At 41.9% G+C, this 24459-nt stretch overlaps 1 protein-coding gene across 1 annotated transcript; it reads left to right on the top strand.

The window, feature by feature from the left end:
- The first annotated feature begins 1453 nt into the window (after positions 1–1453).
- EDNRB (endothelin receptor type B) lies at positions 1454–17962 on the top strand. The gene is made up of 8 exons (XM_055702187.1): positions 1454–1704; positions 1955–2482; positions 10907–11019; positions 11188–11392; positions 11738–11887; positions 12860–12993; positions 13553–13661; positions 15196–17962. Exons 2-8 carry the CDS (start codon positions 2009–2011, stop codon positions 15325–15327), a joined length of 1317 nt encoding a protein of 438 aa, XP_055558162.1. The 5' UTR covers positions 1454–1704; positions 1955–2008; the 3' UTR covers positions 15328–17962.
- Positions 17963–24459: the final 6497 nt, after the last annotated feature.

Here is a 24459-nt window from a genome sequence, read left to right as displayed (position 1 = left end):
CTAATAAAAAATCAGTACTGCTTTTAGCACAACACTGTTCACTTCCAGATTGCTGAATTGGAAACTGAGAAAATGCAGAAGTGAAAACTGAAAAAACTTCATTTAAGTCCCCAGGGCTCAGAATACTATAGGGTTAATTCAATGTTAACACTATTGTCATTGGGAGAGGGATTGGTCCTGGTGCTGCCAAAGGACTCCTGCTGCAAAACATGATCTGGAAAAGCCTGAACCTGAAAAATTCAGTTGTCCGACTGGAGTGCAATGAACCTCCAGCTACCTTCACACAGAAGTGACTGTGGTGCCTTTCACAAACACTGCAATATAAAATGGGGAAGAAAACCGAGTGTGCCGGCTACATTAGGAAATGGATCAAGAATGATTAAATGGGAAAGGTGCTTGATACAGCAGACTTTTAAACAAAGATGGAGATGTGAAGAGGAAGCTAAATGAGGACGAGAAAAGGCTGTCTGCTACAGTAGCTCAAGACATTAGCAGGAGATGCTGGAAAGATGAGATGGATCAGACGACCAATTTTTGAAAGAATGGTTTGGTTTTCAGTGTCTGCCCCTACGGGTATTTCAATAACATAGGTGAGCGGGTCAGTTCTGTAACGAAACATTTATACATTCCTGTTCTGCATATGATTTAGCTTCCAGCATGGTTTAAAATAAAGATCAGGGAGATGTCCGTAGAGATGCTGTAAAACAGCTTTAAATTCAACTCTTTTCAGTTAGACGTGCAATTGTTTCCGACCCTCAAAGGCTGTTCCTGGTCTCCACAGAATCCTGTGCAAATCTCCTTGCTCCTCCCTTTAACCTTCACCGAAGGGCGCAAGGGCTGGAAGGAGCTGGCTGAGATCAGATGCATGGCCAAGGCTGCCCAAGGTGGCACCCAGGTCACCGAGCCGGAGCGCTGCAACGCCGCAACAGGCAGAATACACTTTCTGACAGCAAAAAGAGTGCCCAAAGCACCCCGGTTTGCGAAGCGCTTTAAAACGTGCAACTGATCTCGTCGGTGCTGCGCAAGCAGCTTCTCCAGCACGTGTGCGGGGGGCGGGCAGGGGCTGGCTGCGGGGATAGCCCCGTGCCCACCGGCGGGGAGCGCCTCTCGGAGAGGAGAGCTGGGAAAGCCCTCTTCCTCCCGGCAGGCGACCTCTAACAGCGCCAAACCCTCTTGCTAACAGCCCTTCTGGTCCGAGAAAACTGTTTCACACCCCGCCGAATGACTTCCCGAGGCTGCCGCAGCCAACCCGCAGCGGGCAGGTGGCGGGGCAGATGGCCGGGCGGGGGCCGGGCTCGCAGCGCCGCGGCGGGGGGCACCGGCGGACTGCGGCGGGCGGAGGGGCTGGGCCGGGCTGGGCGGCGGGGCGGGGGGAGGAGGGCGCGGGTGGGGTCTGGCCGTGACTGATGGGCCAGATGCGGTTGAATGTTTTAGAAAAGGGGGGGGCCCGGCGCCGCTGGCGCGGCTTTAGCCACGGGGTTTGGTGCGCGGCTGACGGCCGCCGGGTCCCGCCGCAGGCGCCCGTTCCTCCCGCCTCCGCGGCCCGGGGCGCCCATCGCCGGCCAGCGGCGGCAGCCGGCCCCGGGAGGGGGCAGCCAGCCGGGGCGCGGAGCGCGGCGACCGGCGGAGCGCGTTTCCCTCGCTCGGCAGGCAGAGCCCCGCAGGCGGCGGGCGGGGAGCACCGGCTCGGCTTCGCTGGGCGAGGTGAGGGCGAGAGGCGCGCTCTGCGCGGCGGGCAGCGGGGGCGACGCCTCGCAGGTCCGGTCTGAGGGGACCTCCCGCCCCGGCCGCCGCGCAGGTTTTCGTCCCGGCGCTGCTCCGCCGGCCGCCCCGCCGCCCGTCCCCGTCCGGCGGCAGGCAGCGCCCCGGCTCCGTCGCCGGGCGGCGGGAGCGGCGGCGGCCGGCAGGGCGCGGTGTCCCCACAGCTGACGCGCTGACCCCTCTCTCCGCGCAGGTCGGCGCTGACGGCGGCGGGCGCCCGGCGGGGGATCGGCCGTGTCACAGCGCCATGCCCGCCGCCCGGCCGCGGCGGCTGCCCGCCTTCCTGCTCCTGCTCCTCAGCTGCCGCGCCGCCGCCGAGGGCCACGGCTCCCTGCGCCCGCCGGGCCCGGGCCAGCAGGGCCCGCCGGCAGCGGCCGACGCCGCCCCCGCCACGGCCGGGACCCCCGCGCTACGGGGCGCCGAGCCCAACGCCTCCCGTCCGGCCGCGCTGCCCAAGGGCGGGGGGGCGGCCGGCGGGCGGCCGCGCTCGGCCTCGCCGCCCATGTGCACGGGGCAGACGGAGATCAAGGAGACTTTCAAGTACATCAACACGGTGGTGTCCTGCCTCGTCTTCGTCCTGGGCATCATCGGCAACTCCACGCTGCTGCGGATCATCTACAAGAACAAGTGCATGAGGAACGGTCCCAACATCCTGATCGCCAGCCTGGCCCTGGGCGACCTGCTCCACATCATCATCGACATCCCCATCAACGTCTACAAGGTGAGGGGGGCCGGGGCCGGGGGCGGGCGCGGGTGGTCGGCGGGCTCTTTCCGGTGCTGCCCGCCGGCTCCCGGCCGACAGCCGGCTCCGCCGCGGGTGCTGCGGGGAAACGCGCCCCGTCCCTGCCCGGCAGACACCGGGGGCTTCACCCCATGGCAGCAAACCCGCCGGCAGGCGACATTCCGCTCAGACCTTGTCCTTGTTGTCCCCGTTGTCCCCAGCGGCACGCTCTTGGCGCCCCGGTCCCAGCCCTCTCCGCGCTCCGGGCTGGGAATGGAGCAGAGGTGGAGGTGGCCAGCCCCCGTAAGGCACCTGGAAACAGGTGCTGTCCCAGGGATAACGGCAATACGGGCGATAGAGAAACACGCGGTGGATTTGCCGCTTCCCACCTTTTCCCAGAGGGATGGAGGGGAGGCACAGCGGACCCCCGCCCGTGGGTACCGCGCGGGTCCTCCGCCGCAGCGGGGCCGGAGCGGCCATAAAACGTGACACGGGCCCGTGTGGTCGCTGTTCAGGAGGAGCCAAGACCGTTGAACTGAGCGAGCGGCATCAGCCCTCGCAGGCTGCGCGGTCGTGCGGCGGGACGCCGAGTTGCGCACCCGCTCCCCGTGCCGGCGGGGGCGAGCCGCGCCTGCAGCGTCGGCACAGGCTTTGCGCTGCCCGTCGGCGTGGTGAGGCTTCCACGGAAGGGGTTACGGCCTCGTGTCTGCCCAGCTGGTGCGGTCCCTTTGCCCTTCAAGAATTCGCTGGGCAGTTGGATCCAGCCTCTAGTTCCGATCGGCACTCTTGGGCAGGGTGCTGAAAGTAACAAGGCGCCTGCTGCCTTGGAAGGTGACAGTCAGGGTCCCTGAGCACCCATCAGTTAGTGCATAAAGTGAACACCAGAGCCTTCATCTATCATCTTCTCCTTGCTTCACAGGCATGTTTTTAAACGCGGGGGTTTATTGCTTTAGCTTTGGAAGACCACGCTAAAGAGATGGGTTTTGAATTTAGTCTTCCGTATCCGTAAGTGATTACGCCCAGAAGCTGCAGAAATGAGAGAATCCTGTATCTTTCTTGTTTGAAGTGTTAAAGTGTTAGGAAGCAGGAAGCATCATGACTGTGTTAAATTGATGAGCTGGATAATTTGACTTGCACGAGAGTTCTTTGATTTGGAGTTTCAGTATTCTCCATACAATACGTTTATGGTAGCTCTTGTGAGAGATATGTACTCATCTGAAAAAGAGATACTTTAAATGCTTGAAAAAACGGTATTTTTGTAAAAGAAGGTATTGGGCTTTTTTTATCTGTTCTCATAAAAATCAAAAAGATTAATCCAATAACAGCTGCTCAGTACAAGACTTTGCAATCCAATGAAACTATTTCAAAAGTAAATTAATGATAAGATACAATAATATAGTACAGCCCTTACCCTGATTGAATAACATCAATTGTATCATTATGAGTAGGTTGGAGTGGGAGGAATAAAAGGTCAGATTGCAAACTGATAAATATTATACCACCTGCAAATCCAGGATTTTTATTCTACTATTGATAATCTAGGAGCTAAGCAATAGCTCTCAGGTGCTATGTCTCTCACACAGCTACTCATCTTTCTGAAGAGCCCATATTAAATTTATATCATCCCTTAAAATAGTGAGTGAAATACTTACTTGCTGTTTTAAAACAGGGCTTTTAAGTAAATGTAAGTTAAAAAAACCAGCAAAACAAATATTAGATATGGTGTTTATTTCATCAAAATTAAAAGTTTGAGTGCAGTTTGCGTTGATGATAACTTTTTGTGAACTCTGCATCCCATTTAATTCCACCCGCAGAGGGAGAATGCAGTAATGCAGGCAAAAGCTGGCTATAATCACCCAGCAGTACGGGAGGACAAAGGCTAGCAAAGGCTTGGTTTGTAAATCAAGTATACTTTACAGTTGTAACTGGCAATTTGAAACAATTTAAAACTGGATGAAACAGATCTTCAGAATTGCTACCAGATCCTCAGTTAGGCAGCTGCATGAAAAAGTGTGAAAGAATTTGTAATCTTAAAAAAATGCCAGCAGTTTACTCAACAACACTTGTGGTAGAAAGTGTGAAAGTGTCCGTGAATGCTTTCCAGACAGACCCATAAGGGAGAACTCAGAATTCACACTAGGAGCAGCATTTTATTAGGCATTAAAAGTGATAACTGCAAAAGATAGCCTGTGCATCTATTTATGTTATGTGAATATGTAAGTAGCTGAAAAAATGCACAAATGAAAAAAATCCAGGGTATCTAAAGAAAAGCAGGTGTTACCTAGATTGTGAGGCAAATGCAGTCCAATGTATAAGATGCTAATTAGTCCATTGCACTTGATAAATTTGAGTATGAATCAATACATTCGGTAGAAAATGGAAAGTATTGGAATCTGTCACACAGTCAGGAAACGGTATGAAATGAGGGCTTGAGGGGTGTTCAGTTCCAGCATACAGAAGCTGGAAGACCTTCCTGGTGTTCAGGGTCCTGGTAAACAATCTGGCTTTGGCCATACCCCCATACTGCGGAGTGGGAATTAGAGACAATTCAGCAGTACAAAATGGTTGTGGCAGGGTGTATAGTTTGCAGAATTGCTACTGATTGGACGTGAGGGTGGTCCTATGCCTGGTCAGCTGCTTCACTAAATAGCTGTAAGCAAGCATGTCTTTGTTAATTTGAGGATGCAAGCAGCAATTAAAGGTGTGGCCATGAGGAGCAGAAGGATAGAGTAGGTAGACAGCTCAGTAGTGAGCTTTTTATGTCCTTCTCTGCACTTAATCTTTGGAAGGCAGGACAGTGGCAGCTTGTACTCCTGACAATACAGGTCTGCAGTTCTGGAAGGCTTACGCTTAGTTTCAGTTGGTAACTCCCACGTGTAAGACACCAAAACAACATCAGGATTAGCAATTCTAAAATTATGTTAGCTTTACTTCTCATGATTGTATGTGTAATGAATTAGAAACATAGACTTAAAAAAAAACATAATCAAATAATATAAAACATGCTTTCTCTAATGATATATAGACAACACCCCTCTCTCTTGTTTTTTAGTGTTCTCTTAATGTTAAATCCAATTTATTGTCATGTTCTAATGGATTTGTAACAGGAGGAACAGCCTATCCTCTGTACACTCTTGTGTGGTTTTCTGGACTCTATCAACTTGCTATGACACAAATGACTGAGGAAGAATATGTATCTGGGAAATACTGCCACAGGTTCCTTCATCTCAGAACACAATGGAAGAGCAGAGAAAAAAAAATCCAGGGGAGGAATAAAAACTGGACTTTATCCAAGCAGATGACTGAACGCCAAAGTCAGCTTTGTAGGCAGTGATTTTTTTCAGTATTATGTTTTGGGGATTACATAAAAAATATAGTTAACATTATATAATATAAGAAAGACCAGATTCAGGACCGTGCATCCAGTGCAGACACAAACTGGCCCCTTTGTTAATCCGGCTGTGCTCTAAAAAAGGCAGTTATTTCCATGGAAATGTCTGTGATGGCCTTACTGACTCTTGTAATGCAAGCACCTTCAGGGCATGCATCATGCATCATAAAGCCAATCTTTTCCTAACTTTCAAAAGAAGTCAAGGTGTTTGTTATTCCATATTACACTGCTCTGTCTGATGTTAAAGATAACAGCCATTTTATTGGGAGAATTCCATTATTTCCTTTCTTTCAACATCTGAACCACTTACTGGAGGTTTTACAAAGTTAATCTCAGAATTGTTTACACAGAGTTGATTTGTTTCTGACCATATTAAGCTATAGAAGTCTGTTTTGCTTAGGAACCCTTTATGGTCAACTAATGCAGCTCATAGGCACTTAGGAAAGATCTGAGTAGCCAGTGGAGGAACCTGACTAGACTCTACAGGCAATGGTGGGTAACTTTGTTCTGTAGTTAGGTGGGAACAAGTCTACCCTGAAGCCTAATAAATACATGGGGTACTGGAAATGTCTTTATGTTGTTAAAAGTACACACATAGTTTTCAAGATGGATCTCCATCATGATGTCAGTATAGATTTGTAAATTTAGAATAGTTTTTCATTGCATATACATTTGTTATGTATACATTCACTTAAAAGATGCATGTGACAAATGTCAAAACAAGTTTGAGTCTTGTTTGGTTTTTTTTGCTTCCGAATCTGACAGTAGCACGTCTTTCTTTATGATTACTTTTCACGCAGTCTTTTCACTGGGATTGTGAAATTGCAGAAATCTTTTACTTTGACAACACATTATAAGGTTTCTGTCATTTTCAAGATGTCTGTATGATATTATTTGATCTTAAGTAAGTTGTTGTTTTTAAAAAAATGAGGTTTCTAAGCAGGAATTACTATTAAAAGACACAGGAAAAGAAACTAATTTCATGCCTTATATTAAAATTTACAATGTTTATTGGATAGATTAGTAAAACATTCTTAGCCTAACTAGGAAGCGGGATATATTTTCTTGTCTAGAGGGAAGATGCCTACCCTGACATCGTAATTGCTGTTAAATATTAGTAAGTTTTGTAATGTTGTCTGACTTATCCCTGACCATAAGCTTAATTTCCTGGGCAAATTTCCTGTTTTGAACAATACTTGGTCCTATGGAATACTGAAAAATACTTTCATGACTTCCCTGTCTTAAAAGTATCGGGTGAAAATCTGCCAGTCATTTCACAGATACATTGAATTAGATGTACAGTTGCGTGTCTGTTTTCCCACGTAACTCTGCATTTCATAATGATGAAAATTGAGTCCTGTCGTTCCTGTGGATGGGGCTTGCTGTGAGCGCACAGCTAGGAGGGAGTACAGGTTCCTGCTCTGCGCTCCCTGTGCATTCCTTGCTCGGGACTGGGATGCTGACGTAAATCAAGTGCGCGCTTTGCTACTTCTTCATGCCTGACTGCAGAAAGTCAACAGCAGTGGGTTGGAGCTGCGGCATTAACCTTCTGGCTGGTGGCCACAGCCGCTGAGCCACTGAAAGCAGCAGATCGTGCTCGTGTGCTGGTATATTCCAGCAGCAGATGATGAACATCTTTCTGTCCTTGCACAACCAAGAGGAAGCAGGGCAGGAATTGTGTTTCACAGGTGTGTCTCTGAGTCACAGCATCTCTTGGGATGGGACTACTTTCATAGCTGTGCAGCGTTCATATCAATTTCAGCTCAGATCTGTGTCTGGTTCTGAGAAAAGTGTTGGCTAGGAGTGGATCAGATGTACCGGTTCTTTTAAGTATGATTTCACTTCATTCTGTAATATGTTGCCTTTCTTTTCGTTCTATTTCATCTTCATCACAGTTCTGTGGCTTAGCAGTTAAAACTTTGCCTAAGTAAAGTAAGTGACTGTAAAACATTGGAAAAGGTCACTCGGAATACAGCCAATGGTAGACTTATCTTGGCATTGCGCTGATGAAAACGCAACATTATTTTTCTCTTTGCTGCCACTTGGCAGTATCTCATGGCTCTAAGTCATTTGTCATTTGTAAAATGGCAGATGCCTTTGTGCAGATACCTTATTGTGAATCATAAGAAAATCGTTTTATCCATACAAAATTGCATTAGACTACATCTATACTTTGCTGAGAATAATCATTGCTCTTGTCTGCAAATATGATGCTCTGAATACAGTGGATTTTCACTGGACTTTAAGGCAGTGTTTTGAGGAGATGGCAGTACTGAGGAAAAACAAAGAAGCATATTTCAGCAGTTGAAACGTTCTGCTTTTTTCCTTTTACTTTCTTAATGTTTTCAAGCTTTTGCTGCAAAGCATATCATTAACCACTTGCAGTACTGTGATAGAGAATCTTGTGACTCATGCATTAAAATGCTCAAATTTCACAATACATCAGCTGCAAGAGATAAAGGCCATGTTTTTCCAATCCATTGCAGGCAGCTGTGTGTCCATTCTGCCCCTGATTTAAGCTGGCTGGATGCAAGTAGTATTTTGATTTTATGCTAAACTCAAGATCGTGCACAGTTTCTCTCAGTAGGCCGCATTCACTCATGTGCAGTCCCATTATAATCCAGCCATATGGCTCCCAAGCTGGAGCTGGCTCAAATCCAGTCAGCTTGGGGCACAGGTGTGACTGTCTGCACCTGAGAGATAAGTATTAGTTCATGGAAATCTCCAGTGTGTGGCTGAACCATTGTGATTTTAGGGAAGTCATGCACGTACACCAGCTTGTTGCAGCTAAAAGTCTTCAACAGAAACTGCCAAGAGAAATCTGACCAAAGTTCTGAATTTTATTTAAATGAAGAAAAAAAAAATCACCCTTGAATTTTGAGGTGCTTTTTTAATGAGTCATCTCTGGTTTCATATATACGCGTGTACAGTACACAATAGATAACTATAAACAAGTATGCAATGTACTTGCTACCCAGTCCTTGATTTCTATAGCAACTAGGTGTGGTAGGCTGGAGGTTCACTGGCTGACTGATACAAATTAAATTAGTCCAGGTGTCAGTTGATACTGAGGAGTGTACATTTACAACACCTGTAATTATTCACAGTGCAATTTTAATAGTAGTTTGTTACTATCACCCCCTTACAGCAATTCAAGAGAAGTCTTGGGGAGAGGCTTTACTGAAAATACTTTAATTACAGACTGAGTTATTTTCCCACATCGCATAAGCAAAAGATACCGTATGGTTATTACAACCTCATCCCTACTTCCTCTGTTTTATTACTTTCCATAAAATTCTCAAGAAACATAATTCCTTACAATTTATCTTTCTGCTTCATTTCTGCAGAAGCATTATACTCTTTGTCTTACTTAAGTAGATCACTGAAGAAATAGATCAAAGCTGGACCATGTTCCAGTTACTGCTGTTTTTTTAAAGACCCCATTTCACCACAGGACTAAAGCAGATTTTTGAAGGTGTTCTGGTGTCTGAAACTACTGGTGGGCACTTCATGGGGATTTCCAAAAGCACATAGTCGCAAAATGTACTTAACTTCCTTTGTGTTAAAATAAAGTGATACTTAAATTGTGTCAGGGCTTTTCAACAACTGTTGTGAATCATATAGCTGTTTATACTTGGAAGCACATGTATGTGTGCTTAAGGACTTTGCTGAGCCAAACCAACGTGAGCAGGCAACTCTGTGGCCGTCTTCAATCATTTTGGTCCCCAGCAGAATCTATACAGTATGATGATCTACTTCTTTTCTCACATCCCTGTTAAATGAGATGTCTGAGGAGACCCGAGTCATGGGAGAGATATTGCAAACTCTTTTGGGTAGTTATCGTTCTGCTTTCCACTCCTTTTATATTTTGTAGCCCTATGTCTGCGACAGATCCAAAGGCCTCATTTGAAGAAAGTTATGAAAAACAGAGATGGGCTTAGATAATGTAACTAATTACAGAAACTCAGAAAGTTTACTTTTGTATATAACAATTGTGACTATTTCTTGGCATAACCTCTGTTCTGGAGAGTCTTGTTTTTATGATGAACTGGAAGATTTGGCTGCTGCTGTCGTGTATTTGAGCCATTAGAGCAGCTCTTAACAGCACACAAAGATTAAATGTTTCTGAACTGAAGCTACAGTTCATAGTGTCAGCTGTGAAGAAGGTGCTTTCTGTGTCCAGTGAGTCTTGTCCCCTAAATCTGCTGAAATGTACCACTGGGGATTTGACAGAAGATTTCCAGTAAAGTGTATGACCTAAAGCACAGCTGAACCAATCTGAAGTTCATTGTGCCGTTTTCTTTATTCCATAGCATGTATAGGTATACTGATCGTGCAGATAGACCTTTCGGTATTGTAATATAGAATCATAGGAAAACTGGTCATTAAAGATCTTCAGTGAGGGATTAATCTGATCTGTCCTTATCTGCTGCAAAACATTCAGCTGTTATGGCTCCCTGAGTGTCTGGTGGGTCCCTGCTTTTTTATTGGATGGTGAGCTAAAAACTACGGGATAAATTTCTCGCTGGGGTTGTCTGACTTCTCATCTGAGGATCCTGGACACCCGAACTTCAGATTAACCCCACCGCAGATGTGCACTTACTGACTTTGCCCCTGTTCTGATAAACCTTAAGTAATCTTCTGTATTTCTAGTAAATTGAGAGTTACTTGGAACATGTAAGAAAAACAGTGAAACCTCAAGGCAGGTAAAGCAGTGACAAAGGAAATCCTCACCTGCTCAGTCATTTTTTACCAGAACCACGGAGGTGGTGAAGTTAGAGGCAAAACAAGTGGAGTTCGCAGGGCTTAAGCTGGGACTGAGCCTTTATGCATGTTCTTGCCCAACTAGGGACTGGCTGTAAATCTGCTGCCTAGTTTTTAGGACACATGCCTTGAAGACTCCCTTGTGAAAAGGTTCTTCCTAAGTTTTGCACAGTGGAAAAGAAAAACAATCAAGACAAAAGTCCATGTTTTAGCTTTGGGAATTATTTTTTAAACATGGGCCATTTCTAATTGTTGTTTTCTTTTCACAGCTGCTTGCAGAGGACTGGCCCTTTGGTGTTGAAATGTGCAAGTTAGTACCCTTCATTCAGAAGGCATCAGTGGGCATCACAGTGTTGAGTTTGTGTGCCCTCAGTATAGATAGGTGAGAACCATTTTTTTATCAAACTCTATAATTTCTTTTCAGTACAGGCATTGATTCAAATTCACCTTGCCACTCAGCTGAAACAGTACAAATAAGCTGAGTTTAAGCCAGTTAAATCAGGTGGGTTTTCTCATATTTTTAATTTGCAAATATGTGCTGTTGCTTCAGGTACCGAGCAGTTGCTTCTTGGAGTCGCATTAAAGGAATTGGCGTGCCGAAGTGGACTGCTGTTGAAATTGTACTGATCTGGGTTATATCAGTGATACTGGCTGTTCCAGAAGCTATCGCATTTGACATGATTACGATGGAGTACAGAGGAAAGGATCTTAGAATCTGCCTGCTTCACCCCATGCAGAAAACATCCTTTATGATGGTAAGACACTGACATTTATAAAATCTCCGGAAGAGTTCCTTGGATCTTCTCAGTGTTGTGTCGATTGTAGTGTGCACAAGTGTATATGGAATGAAGGTGAATATACTCTTCAGATGAAATACTGAAAAATTTCTGAAGTATATACGTTAAAAAAGAAGAGTTTTCAGGAACTTTTGTTTTTTTGTGGGCCTTGGGCATATTACTGTCTTGTCCTGTTTTCTCACCTGTAATGTACACCTTATCGAGGTGCTTTTCAGGGCAGACTGACCAACTAGTTACAGCATACTTTCCAAAATTCTCAGCATTCAACTCTTAAAAATGTTTTTGCTTTTGTTTTCCTTCTAGTTTTACAAGCAAGCTAAAGACTGGTGGCTGTTTAGCTTTTACTTCTGTTTGCCACTGGCTATCACAGCATTCTTCTATACTCTTATGACCTGTGAGATGTTACGGAAGAAAAGCGGGATGCAGATTGCTTTAAATGACCACTTAAAGCAGGTAAAAATTTATCCCTGGTAACTCCACTGACTGTAGAGAAGATGAGAGTAATACCTTTACTGATGTACTGCCACATCATTATTCTGTTCTTGTATGATGACTTCAAGATCACGAGTAAGAAGAAGTTTCCTAGCAGTGGTGCTGCTGAACTTGTGTGTGTGTGGGGGGGGTGGGGGGTGTGTGTGTGTGGTGTGTGTGTGTGGTGTGTGTGTGTGGTGTGTGTGTGTGTGTGTGTGTGTGCATATATGTATGTATCAGAGCCTTCAGAAACCAAAGACTTTAACTGACAGGCACAAAACTGTTTTTCTTGTTTGGTGTTAATCCTTCAGGTTTTATGGTTTTTATTTCTTTACAATAATGAGCGCTGGAATTTTTGTAATATTTTGTTATCTAGAAGTTGGCGCTATAAAATTTGAAGCAATTTCATGCTGAACTGTAGTGAGGTTAGCAGTATATGTTAACAGAACAAAACGCATTCCAGAATACATTCCAAGTTAGTAGTGCACCAGATGCAAACATCATATGTCACTAGAATTAAACTAAATTTGTACTATAACGTATATTTTTGCCCCTTTCCTCTTACATCTTTGTAATTGAAATCTCTTGGGACATTTAAAATAAGACCTGAGATTGAAGCACAAGAAAATGCAATTGAAAACAAGCTGGTATTGGAAAGTGAAGGGGGAGATTAATATGTTCTTCATTTTAATGTAAATGACTCTTTTCGTGTCCTTGGTTTTTCATACTATTACTCATACTTTTTAAAATTAGAGATACAAAGAATCAGTGCAACACAATCTAAAACAGTAGAAAAGATTTCCCAAGAAAATAAGGTATTTGGTGTTCTTGTAACTCCCTATTTTGGCAGGGTGTTTATTTTGTTGGTTAAACATTTGGGTAGTAGAAGACAACAACCGAGAGAGGGAGAGAGACAGAAACTATAACACTGTTCTGTCCAATTTTCTTCTTTAGAGACGTGAGGTGGCCAAAACCGTGTTCTGTCTGGTACTTGTTTTTGCTTTGTGTTGGCTCCCACTTCACCTAAGCAGAATATTGAAACTCACTATTTATGATCAGAAGGACCCCAACAGATGTGAACTTTTAAGGTAAGACTGCAAAAATAAAATGCCTGTGTGCTGCTGACAATCTCCATAAGCATATTTGGATTTTCTAATGAGCTAGCTTACTCAGTGTGTCTGACCATTCTCCCTGCTTCTCCATCCAGGACACTCTGGGTTCACTCCACTAGCAGAGTCAGAAAATGGAATCTCCATTTGCCCTGTCTTCCTCCTGATCCCTTTTGGGACTGTCCTACTCTCTTGTGAGGTTACGAGGCTGGAGGGGGAATTTCTGTCCTTGTTTTCCCTCTCAACAGAACAGCTAGGATTAAATATGTGAAGAAAATCTTGTGAATGTTTAGTTCCACAATTTAAGATGATTGCATCTTCTGAAATTACTTTCATGAGAGTGGTCTACTGATTCAAATGTTACTTTTGAGCACGACTGATACCTCCATGAGTTAATCCCGTTGATACAAGCCCCTTTACTGTGACATTCAACAGTTAGTCTTGGTTGAATGAAGCTGAGTCCAATTTTCATTGCTGTGAACCTCTACTAAGCCTTTTCAGAGAAAATGACAACTGTCTCCCTTTAATTTCCACACAGCTTTTTTCTTGTGATGGACTACATTGGTATTAACATGGCTTCGCTGAATTCCTGCATCAATCCAATAGCTCTGTATTTGGTGAGCAAAAGATTCCAAAACTGCTTTAAGGTAAGAGGCTGCTGGGAGCTGCTCCTCTAGTTAAAAGATCATGTAAGCAGTAAAATTCATCCCTTAATACTCACAAAGTGTTTTAAATGGTCGTTATATTTTACTTTAAATTTTAGCTGGGTTGTGGTAGACATTCTCTCCCTCTCCTGCTGAAGCTCCATAGAAAGGAATTAAGGATTCATAGGGACAAAAAGAGAAAGCAAAAGAGAGTGGCGTACGATAAACCCTCTTGGCGGCATGCTAAAATCAGTGCTGCATCACTTCCTGACCGGAGCTGGCACCCAGCCACTTCAAGAGCACTGACGGAGCAGACTCGGACTGCCCTGCAGAGATTCCCGTAGCCTTACCCTCTGCCACCCAGCAGGACAGTGCTGACCCTGTGTCCCCTGTCCTGACTGAGCGCTTAAATCGGTAGGCGTTCATACAATGAGAGAGCAGAAGTATCCACTCATCCCTTTCGAATGCCAGCATTTTGTGAGAAAGACCTAGACCTGATCATAGTTTTGCCTTGGTTTGAATGAATAGTCCTGGGCACTAATTCTCCATGCAGGATTTGAGGCTCTGGATTGCATGTGGATTGCAGCCCATCAGTCCGTCAGCCCTCATGTCTTCTGGGAAAATGTCCAAATCTGGGTGTTTTGTGCCCCCTTACTGCCTTCAGACACTGTATCAGGGTTCTTACATTGTCTACCACAAATTCTTAGATTTTTCTTTTCTTGCCAAGCATTTAACCATCGGCCACTGCTAAGCCTAGTGCCCGGCTGTATAAATTCCTTACTGGCAATATTTTCTCATCAGAAGCCAGTCAGCTCTCCATCTCATAGCGCTGGGGGATTTCCCACATAATCATGAGAAGAGCACATGTTGTAGAGGCCTTAGTGTCTTGTCTCCTCTTCCCTGTCGACATTGCTGGCCCCCTGAAGGAGTCACTGGAGCTGAGAGCACAGAATAGTTCTCTAGCATCCTGAGCATGGAAACAAGTGGGTGTGCGGGATCCCAGATGGACGTCCATCACCCAAAGGCCAGTCAGTAGCATCAGCAAAAGGTCTGCAGTACATCTAGTAAATTTATGAACTGTATATAGGTTTTCACCATTCTCCTACTTCAGTTCTCATTTCTCGCCCTCAAAAAACATCAATAGCAGCATCTAGCTTAGAAAGTACAGATTACGGTGCGTACGTTTTTTCTAAGAAAGATTATCAGAGGAAGGAGTCATAATTTTATTTTCAGATGCATTTAGAATTGCAGACCAGACTCGGAAGCGGTATGTGTGTGGCCATTATTATTTATAACTCAATATAACTCTTCCTGCCCTCCAGCACTTGGGCTACTAGTGGGGCATCCCAGTAGTTAGTGGCCACCCGAGCAATGAAGAACTTAACCTTGTTTCTTTGCTTACTCTGTAATCCCAAAATGGCAGCTTGCACATTTGCCATTTCCTACTGTACCACTGAGGAAGGGCAGCTTTTCAGTGCATTTTGCCACATATGCAAAACAAAATGATGTAAAATGTTTATTCCTTTTATTTTAACAGTCATGCTTGTGTTGCTGGTGCCAATCCAAAGATCTGTTGTCGCTGGAGGAAAGGCAGTCCTGTTTAAAGTTCAAAGCTAATGATCACGGATATGATAATTTCCGTTCCAGTAACAAGTACAGCTCTTCATAAAACAAGCATAAAAGGTATATTCTCTTACATTAATGCTGGTGCCTTTTTACGTAACAGTGGCAATTACTTTTAATGAGATGGTAATGTTTAGAAAAATCTAGGTTTGTGTTTGCACAAAAAAAAAGAACATTAAAAAAAAATAATTGCCCCAAAACTCTGTCATGTTGAAAATCACAGCCATTTATAAAAGTGTCATTTATGGAACATGAAGAAAAGTGTAGAAAGAACAAGTCATTGTTAGCACTTGAATACTTCTGAATCAGCACTTCTAAATTATCCCCACTTCCTGTACATTAAACTATCATTTGTATTTGCTATAACAGTTGTAGGAACTGAAGTCACAGTAATTACCAAGCAGTATAATATAATGTTAATTGGATCAAAGCCATTATTATATATAACTCAATGTATTATCTTTTATAAAGCAGATTAACCACCATCACTATTGTGGTTTTTTAAAAATAAAACATTAAGTACTTTGTAATAGAGGTTTAAATGTAAAAAAGTAGAATTTTTATCAGGTGTGTTATAAGAGGTAGCTAATAAAAATATTAAAGGATGCAGTCAAGTCAAAAGTATATTTCACTCTAATGTTTTTTTTTTTTAACCTATTATTGTTAGAAGGAACCTCCCAAGGCCTCTCTAAATGCCGTTCTGTGACCACTGTTCACGTTCAGTGCATTTGGCTGCACTTAGGGTATGGTCCATTTCACCGTTTCCAGGTTATTTGCATTTAATGGCAGCAAAAACACACCAAAAGCAAACACTATACTATTATAACCATGCAAATGGTGGCTAGTACTGGAAATGAGATATTTTTAACTGAACCTGAATTGATTATACCCAGTGTAACCAGTGGGCATTCAAAAGTCTGACGGTTCTTTACTCAAGATAGTTTTGAAACAATTTACAACTCTTTTTGCAATCCAAATACTGTCTTGGGGCAAGATCCTTTAGAAATAGCAGGTGGAAAAAAATGTAACCAAGGAAAACAGAGGGAAAATTTGAACTTCTATTTTCATTTACGTTTAAACATTCATAAAGAAAATAATTCATGAACTGTACTTCTAGAGAACAGTACTATGTAGCATACTCATCTTCATACTGTTTTAAAATATGTTCTACTTTTGTAGTTCCATATTTATGGGCTTAAGATGTGTGATTAGTTTCTGCTTCTGTAAATAGTCAGAGAAGCGTAATTAATTATAAAATATTAAAATATGGGCAGGACCCTGTAAGAAAACAGAAAGATAAAGACGCCTGTAGTAAACATGATGTGTGTTGCCAGGAGCAATACATGTTTTGTACATACATGGCAGGTCATATTTTGGCTTTTCATTTCCTATTAATTTGTTACAATGTCCCCAAAGACTTATTAACATATTTCATGCACTAAGGCATGAGACATTCAAGAAAAAATGTCATGTAACATGCTTTTATAAAAGACGTTTTCTATAGGCATGGTATTTTATTATAATGAAAATATTTATCAAAACTCAGGAATTTTTCTTTTTAAATTTCCAAATTTCACATGTAAGGATTTTTACCTTTTTTTCCCAGCCTTGATTAACTTCAGAGTTTTTAATAAAGTGCCTTAAATATGCTTAGGATGAAACCAGCTTTCCTTAAAATACTCAGCTGATGTTACCTTAGATGGGTTTCATCTCATCTGACTTTAGGTAGCTACAGCTACCTTGCAGACAGCTAAAAACAGGAGAGGTGAACCCCATTCCTGGTGTTGCCCCCATCAAAAGCTAGTAAGTATATGCTTGTATAATCAAGCTGAGGACCTATGCACATGCATTTGAGCATGGGCACATGTGTGTTTGTGTGTGGGAATATGTGTGCAAGTGTGTGTGGTGTCTACTGTTAGGTTGCTGTTACCATCTTTCTGTAGCACGTGCACCCAACTGCTACAATGCTTGAACTGTTTTAAATATAAATCTATGTAAAGTTTTGTTCTTTACATTTTTACCGTAACTTTCACATGGTAAGCCATGAATATCGCTTCACTTCACCCTACCTGCGTCTATTTCTGTGAAACGCATTTTATCTCTTCAGGGTGGATAATCAGCTAAATCCTATGTCTGATACTGATCAGTGTTATTTTCATCAAGTTATATCATTACAATATTGTACATGTATATTACTGTTATTTTTATTTAAAATATAGCTTTGTATTGGCAATTGTGTAACATATTTTTTGTTTTTTCCTGGACTAACTCTTTGTTAAGACAAGTCCTGCTAGGTCAGACATTTAGGTTTTTCAAATAAAGACCGTATATACTGCCCACTTTTGGGGAGTTAATATATATGTATTAGCACATTTTTTGTCTTCTTTGCGGTATTTTTCATAGCAGTGTTTTTACTGAAGCTTTCATTTCCTGTGATAAAATTTTTCAAAACTTCTGCTCTTATACAGTTCTGGCTAACATTAAATATCTTAATACTCAACACAGACATTTTCTAAAGTACTCAGTACAGGGTCTGTTCCTCCATTTACTGAAATCGATGAATATTTAACCATTCAGTTCAGTTGGAGCAGAATTAGGGCACAGCCATAGCTCTTAAAAAAAACCTAGCTGGCATTTGCTATCTGAATAAAAAAAAGCTAAGTACTTTTTTTTTTTTTTTTTTTTTTGACAAAGGAGTTGTTTAGAAAAGTTAAGAAAAGTGGATAAAATCCACCCAGCTCATGGGGTAAACCAGCTAGTCTAAAGCTCTGTAAGTCTCAAACGGGATCACAGGTAGCAGAACAACTGCAGAGAGGCACATGCATCTTTATAGGAGTTCAATTTTGACATGCTTGCCCAGAGTGGTGTGACAAAATAAGAATTATCTGTCTTAATGGTCTGAAAAGTTGACACATGCTGCCTCAAGATGAAAAAAATAAACTTGTAAGAAACTACATCGTATCCCTGTGTTTTGGCCTTCAGATAGTAGTTAGATTTTGCTTCCCCAGCTGCTCTGAATTCTGCTGGCACACAGCTCTCGGAGTTAGGAAAGGCTATTTCAGACTGGGCGGACTGAACTATACACTGGTACTACACCTCAGAGAATCAAACTCAAAATCTGATGGTTATGGAACATCTGCTATGAGCTGTGGCATTTCAGTGTCTGAACAGCTCTTGCCAACACACGGTTGGCTTAGCAAGAGAATGTTGTATGTACTGAGGTAATGTTAAAAGGATTTTTAAAAACTGTATAGCTGTGTAATATAGTTCTATGTTTCATTTTCTGTGGTCACTTAAAATAGCAACTTCTGTGGTTCGGACAGTGTAAACATACTAAATTACCAATAAAACATTTGTAATTTTGATGCATTACAAAAACACGTCTGACCTTTTTTCTTCTGGGGGGTCCCATGTAATTGTTAAACAGTGACAGTGATGTAAAAAAGAAGTAACCAATTCAGAACTAAGATGAAAGCTTTAGAGTGGGATGGTTTTCTACAGCTAGTTGAAAACGGGAGAGAGTTCAGCCTTGCTATACGCATTGCAAAATTGTCTGATGTTTGTTGGAGCAATCAGTAATGCCTATCTTTGCTCTGTTTGTTTTTGCTCAAAATGTCAGTTGCAGTCTCTTCTCTACACATCCATATATAGTCACAAATCCTCCTGTGTTAGGGACATCACAAATAAAAGGCATGAAACTTTTGGTGCATTAATTCAGAAGTGCATGCACTCGATGCTGGAATATGCCTCATGAAAACGATCATCTCTTTGTATGCTGACAGTGTAATTTTGTGCATATTTCAATTTACTGTTCTTAAAAGCAGTGAAAAACAGTATCAGACTAAATATGCTGTAGCTGGTCAAATATATGACTTTATATGCTTGCAGTATCTGTGCATCCCAAAATGTGTTTGCAGCTACTGCTGTTTTATTCCAAATAGTTAGGTTTCCTTCTATTAAAAATTGGTGTCCTGCTGCATCTTTGTCACTTTTTTATGGTCCCAGGACCTTTAGTACATAGTTTCAAGCTTCCTGTGCCTGGAACAGAAGCACCTGTAGAGATGACATCCCTTGCAAGTACATGTTCTGTTTAGTATCTCTCATGGCCTCTTTGCTTTCTTTCCCTTCATCTTATGCTACAGTCCAAAGTCTTCACCAACCACTCATTATGAAGAAGCATTTTTTGCATATTTCTAATATGATTCTGCAGCTTTCTACAGGTAGGCCATAGTCTTCACAGCCCGGCTAACTGACGTCCTTGCCACGGTTCGCTTCGCTAACTACTGGTTCCATCCACAGTTTTATCTACTGCAGTCTTGGCTCTTCCTTTGAGGGGATTAACTGCAGCTTGTTGTCAGTTTTCTAAATACACTTGAACATCCATAGCGACGTGGATATACATGTAGCTTATGTTCGTCAAAGACTGACTCACTCTAATCACTCTTGAGAAGGGTAGACTTGGCATTCTGGTATTGGTGGAGCAGGATGGTCCAACAGGCAACCTGTGGCCAGGTCTGGTCCATAGGGTGGTTCACTCTATGGGGTCCACTCATAGAGGAAGGTGTGCTTTCCTGCAGCCTGCTGGTTGGGCCACTGTGTTCTTGTAGTCTGCTCAAGAAGCCCGTGAGTTCTCCATATAGATGTTGTGCACTTCTGTTCAAATTTCGAATCCAAGCTGCTGAATGAGTGTCCACATCCAGGTCAAGGGAGACAAAAGGACTCAAAATTAGTCTTCTGTGTTCTACTGGTCACCTTTCTTCTCTTGTCAGCAGTGGTAAGATTACTGTATTACATAGCAACAGTAGTCACATAATTTATTAGCTTGCAATTGCTAACTTAAAAGTGCCAGCATTAAATAAAACCCTGGCCTCTATTTGGTCTTGTCAGTCTTTCCAAGAACTCCTTTAGCTGTGAAGAAGTCCCAAAGCCTCACCCTCACCAGTGAGAAGTGACCATCTTCAGTCCTCTTTCCTTCTCTTGAAAAAGAAAACTGTCACTTGGAAAGAGAACTCTACTATAATTAAAAGTAGAACCTCCATGAAATCTTCCTGACAAGCCAAAGATGTCCTGATTGTGGGAGGTGTTATCTGGAAGGAATTTTACTGTCGTGACACGGTAACTGGTTAGATCATACAGCTCAACAGGGGGCTGTGGATGTTATGGGATGTGAGGCTGCATCAAAATTTTCAGAACAGTAACATGGAAAATACCACTTTAATATCTGGATGATACCCATCAGTGGTTATCTAAATTGTAACTTCTGTGTTGCCGTGAAACTTCCCATTGTCTATAGCCATCCTAGAAGAGTGCCCTGGAAAAAAGTGGGAGTCAAAACCTGAGACCCAGTAAAACCTGAAAGGCAACACTGGTAAGGCATTAGGGTAACCATACCTTCTTCACAAACCACATTCTCCAAAACTTGCTTCTACTCGTTTTGCTCTTGGGGGAGCGGGATGGGGGGAAGGATTTGTTGCCCTTTTACCTTCTTGTGACCTTCATTTCCCAAAGTTTGCATTAGTGGCTTACAAGTCTGGTTACCCTGAAGAAACAGATCAGTGGTGAGTCAGACAATGGCTTGCATTTGAAGGTACCAGTAAAAAGAATAATGAGAAATCCCCAAAGATGCTCCTATCTGACAAGAAGGATGGGTTCAACACATACATGCCCAGCCTTTGCAGCATCAGGAGAGAAACATGCCAAGCTAATAAAAAAATTGGTGGATTTGGAGCTGCAAGTGAGGTAGCAGAATTCATGCAAACTGGGATGATGTTTGTTGTTTTTTTAAATGAGACTAAACTGAAAAAAGCATCATAATTGCTAATGGGTGTTCACAGGGCCAACTGGAGCTTGCCAAAGGTATAGGAATCTTCCCTGAAATGCACCCACAGCAGGCAGTACAAGCTACAGGTCTGGACCCATTAATCCTAATGTTGTGTGAAAGGCTCAATTCTGCTGTGTTTGCATACTTGAAACCTGCCATAACGAGGCACATACACTTCTGATGCATATATAGATATGTATACATATATATTTATGTATTTATACCTCTCTCTATATAAATAACATATATTAAATATTATGTAATATAAATTGTATGCTACACAATATTTTTCATTAGTTTGGTGTGAAAAAGTTGTTTCAGTAAAATCAAGCATTTTTACAAAACCATATCAATCTGAACAAAAGCTAGCCCTCTGTCTTCTTTTAAAAACCCCCACTTGTAATGCGTTCCATCACTTTGATCTTGTATTTTGAATTTTAGGGGTTTTTAATATATTCTGAAACAATTTTACATTAGTACTTGCCATAATATGAGTAATGTAAACTATGTACATCACACATATAAATTATGAATGCCTGCCTAACTATTGGACTAGTCTGTAACATTTTTAAAGTTTGTGTTCATAAGCATTAATAATCAAAGTCACTGAGGACTTACAAATATTTTTGTTGTTTTCTGACTGGGATATCAGGTCATAATAATAAATGTTTGAAATACTGACAAATCATGTGCTACTCACACTGAATGACACAATTATGAAATGTAATAAAAATATGTATAAGCATTTATTAACTGGTATTCATAACCTTGAAGTTCCAAAGAGAAATGTTTATGAAATAATTTAGTATTTTTTTACTTTAATAATTGGTAATTAAATATTTCATAAATTTGAATTTGATAACTTTTATGACCATTTTATGATGACAGGAAAGCACCTTTTTTTTCCCCCAAAAAATGTTGGAACTTTATATTCTGGTAGGAGATGGTAACCGACTGTGAAATGTGAAATGAACTATGAAATTGACAGCCCATGTCAGTCTCCTCCATAGATTATGAAGATACTTCCGTAGGGCTAATTACTAAAATTCTCCTGTTATATTTGTTTAGCCAAATTTCATGCTAGAGAACAAAGGGAAAGAATATGGCAAACTCCCTAATATTTGCAATTCATTATTTAGTATTTTGGAAGCATTTGATCTTTTTATAAGAGTATTCATACATAAGCTGAGAAATTTCAATTACAAATGACTTCATAGGAAAAACAATGTGTTATATGAATAGGTCAGGTCATTTGATATTTGTTTACATATGTATATAATTTATGCAAGAGAATCCAACAAATTGTTTTTTAGTTGACTGAAAAAGAATAAATTTATATTGTAATATTAATAAATACCAAATGCATTTAAAGTACTCTATAAACATATCTATGCATGTATGTGTTTTTACCTGCATGTGTACATAGATACACAAATATACATATATTACATAAGCCAAAGTGTTGGTCACAGCAAAAGAACAGAAAAAACTAGAGAAGGTATAGTCTGGAGTAAAAATACCAGAAATTTCTAGTGTATATGATTTGCTGAGACTTCGACTGTGCTTTTGCCTACTCAAGAGCTTACAGCTTTCACAAAAATAACCAAGTTTTCCAATTATTCAAGGTCTGACCTTGAGGACTCCAGTCTTTCCAATGAGTTGGGAAACCTGGAGTACAATCGTGTTTCATGGCACTCCTACAAAAGAGCAGCATTGCCAACTGTGGGCTCTTGGCCAAATTCCAATTTAAATAATTACAATCTGCTTCCTCTGTTCCTCTCTCTTCCCATCAACTGCAGCGTGGTGAGAAGAGCATACTGCCCTGTTCTGCAGGTTTGCACTTTGTGTGGAGACATCTGTTCTGTCTCACGCTGGAGGTGACTGCATTTCAGTGCTAGAAAATGGGAGCCTTACAAATCCTTTGTGCTGACAAGGGTAAACAGGGTATTTGGGGGGTGTTTCAGAATTAAACTGGTAGCGTATTTTGGGGGTGTTTCAGAATGAAAAGCCAGAATTAAAATCTAAAATTAGTATCTTAACACTCAGAGTTTCTTTCACTATATGTCCATTTTAAGTGGATCTAAATCACTCCTTTTACTGACTTTTTTTTAAGGAGTTCTATAAACATACGTTTTAAAAGGCTTTTAAATCTTTGTGTATCTTTTATTTGTATAGTTAGAAAGATTTATTAGGATCTGGAATCCATTAAATAGTACTTGAGTATTTTGAATAGGCATTAGACATGTCTACCAGGTTGAGTGTAGAAAGCCAGGAGCTGCAGAGCTTGGTGTGCACCAAGCTCAGTCCAAGGTAGATGCATTGCACCCAGAGCAGACCAGGCTAACTTCTACACAATTCTAATCTTGGGTGGAGTGAGCTAGTGTCAGTCTGATTCCATCCATGCAGGTGGATCCTAAATGATGTGTAACTACTTAGTAAGGCAAGACTAAGTGCTTGCACCATTAGACTGTAGAAGTATACAAGATCATCACCGTTGGCTTTATTTCAAAAAAAAAAAAAAAAAAAAAAAAAAGCCTTGTTGTTTGCTTGTGTTCAAAAATTTCAAAATTCCCAATGGAAAAAAGTCTTTTCCAACCAGTGATGTTTGTGGAGTAAAAGATGGCTTGGAAATGAACTGGATTTACTTGTATTTGTTTGGAAAAATCAGCAAAGAACTGGCAATACTGGTTTAGGGTATTTCATTACTTAAATGCACTTTTGGAGCATCGGACAGGTAAAGAGAGGTTGAGAGCTGGGATTGCTTAGCTTGAGGAAGAGAAGGCCCAGGGAGGATTTCATCAATGTGTATAAAAATCTACTGGGAAGGAGTAGAGCAAACAGAGCCAGACACCTCTCAGTGGCGCCCAGTGAACAGACGAGTGGCAGCGGGCGCAAACTGAAGCACGGGAAATACAATTTATAAGAAAAATATACCTTAGTGAAAAACTGGAACAGGTTGACCAGGGAGGTTGTGGAGTCTCCATCCTTGGAAATATCTAAAACCTGACAGGGCACAGCCCCAAGACCTTTCTCTGACCTTGCTTGGAGTGGGATGTTGGGAGTCCATGATCTCCAAAGGTCTCTGCCAACTTCAACAATCATGGGATTCCAATGTAATGCATTTTGTCAAGTACGTAATTCCTATCTGAACCTAGAAAAGCTGCCACTGTTGGAGGATGGGCATATAATCAGACAGACAGGTTACTACATTAGAAAAAAAGTGAAGATCCCATTTTTGCCCTTACCTGTTCCTATTTCACTGCTGGTCAAGTCTTTTCATTAATCACTTTTTTTTTTTTTTTTTTTTACTAAAAAGATACTGGTCGATTATAGATGAAGAACTGATGTTTTGATGTG

The sequence above is a fragment of the Falco cherrug genome, chromosome 2, assembly GCF_023634085.1.
Source record: "Falco cherrug isolate bFalChe1 chromosome 2, bFalChe1.pri, whole genome shotgun sequence".
Taxonomy (NCBI): Eukaryota; Metazoa; Chordata; class Aves; order Falconiformes; family Falconidae; genus Falco; species Falco cherrug.
The sequence above is the reverse complement of the archived record's forward strand: the minus strand, read 5'-3'. Positions and strand labels throughout refer to the sequence as shown.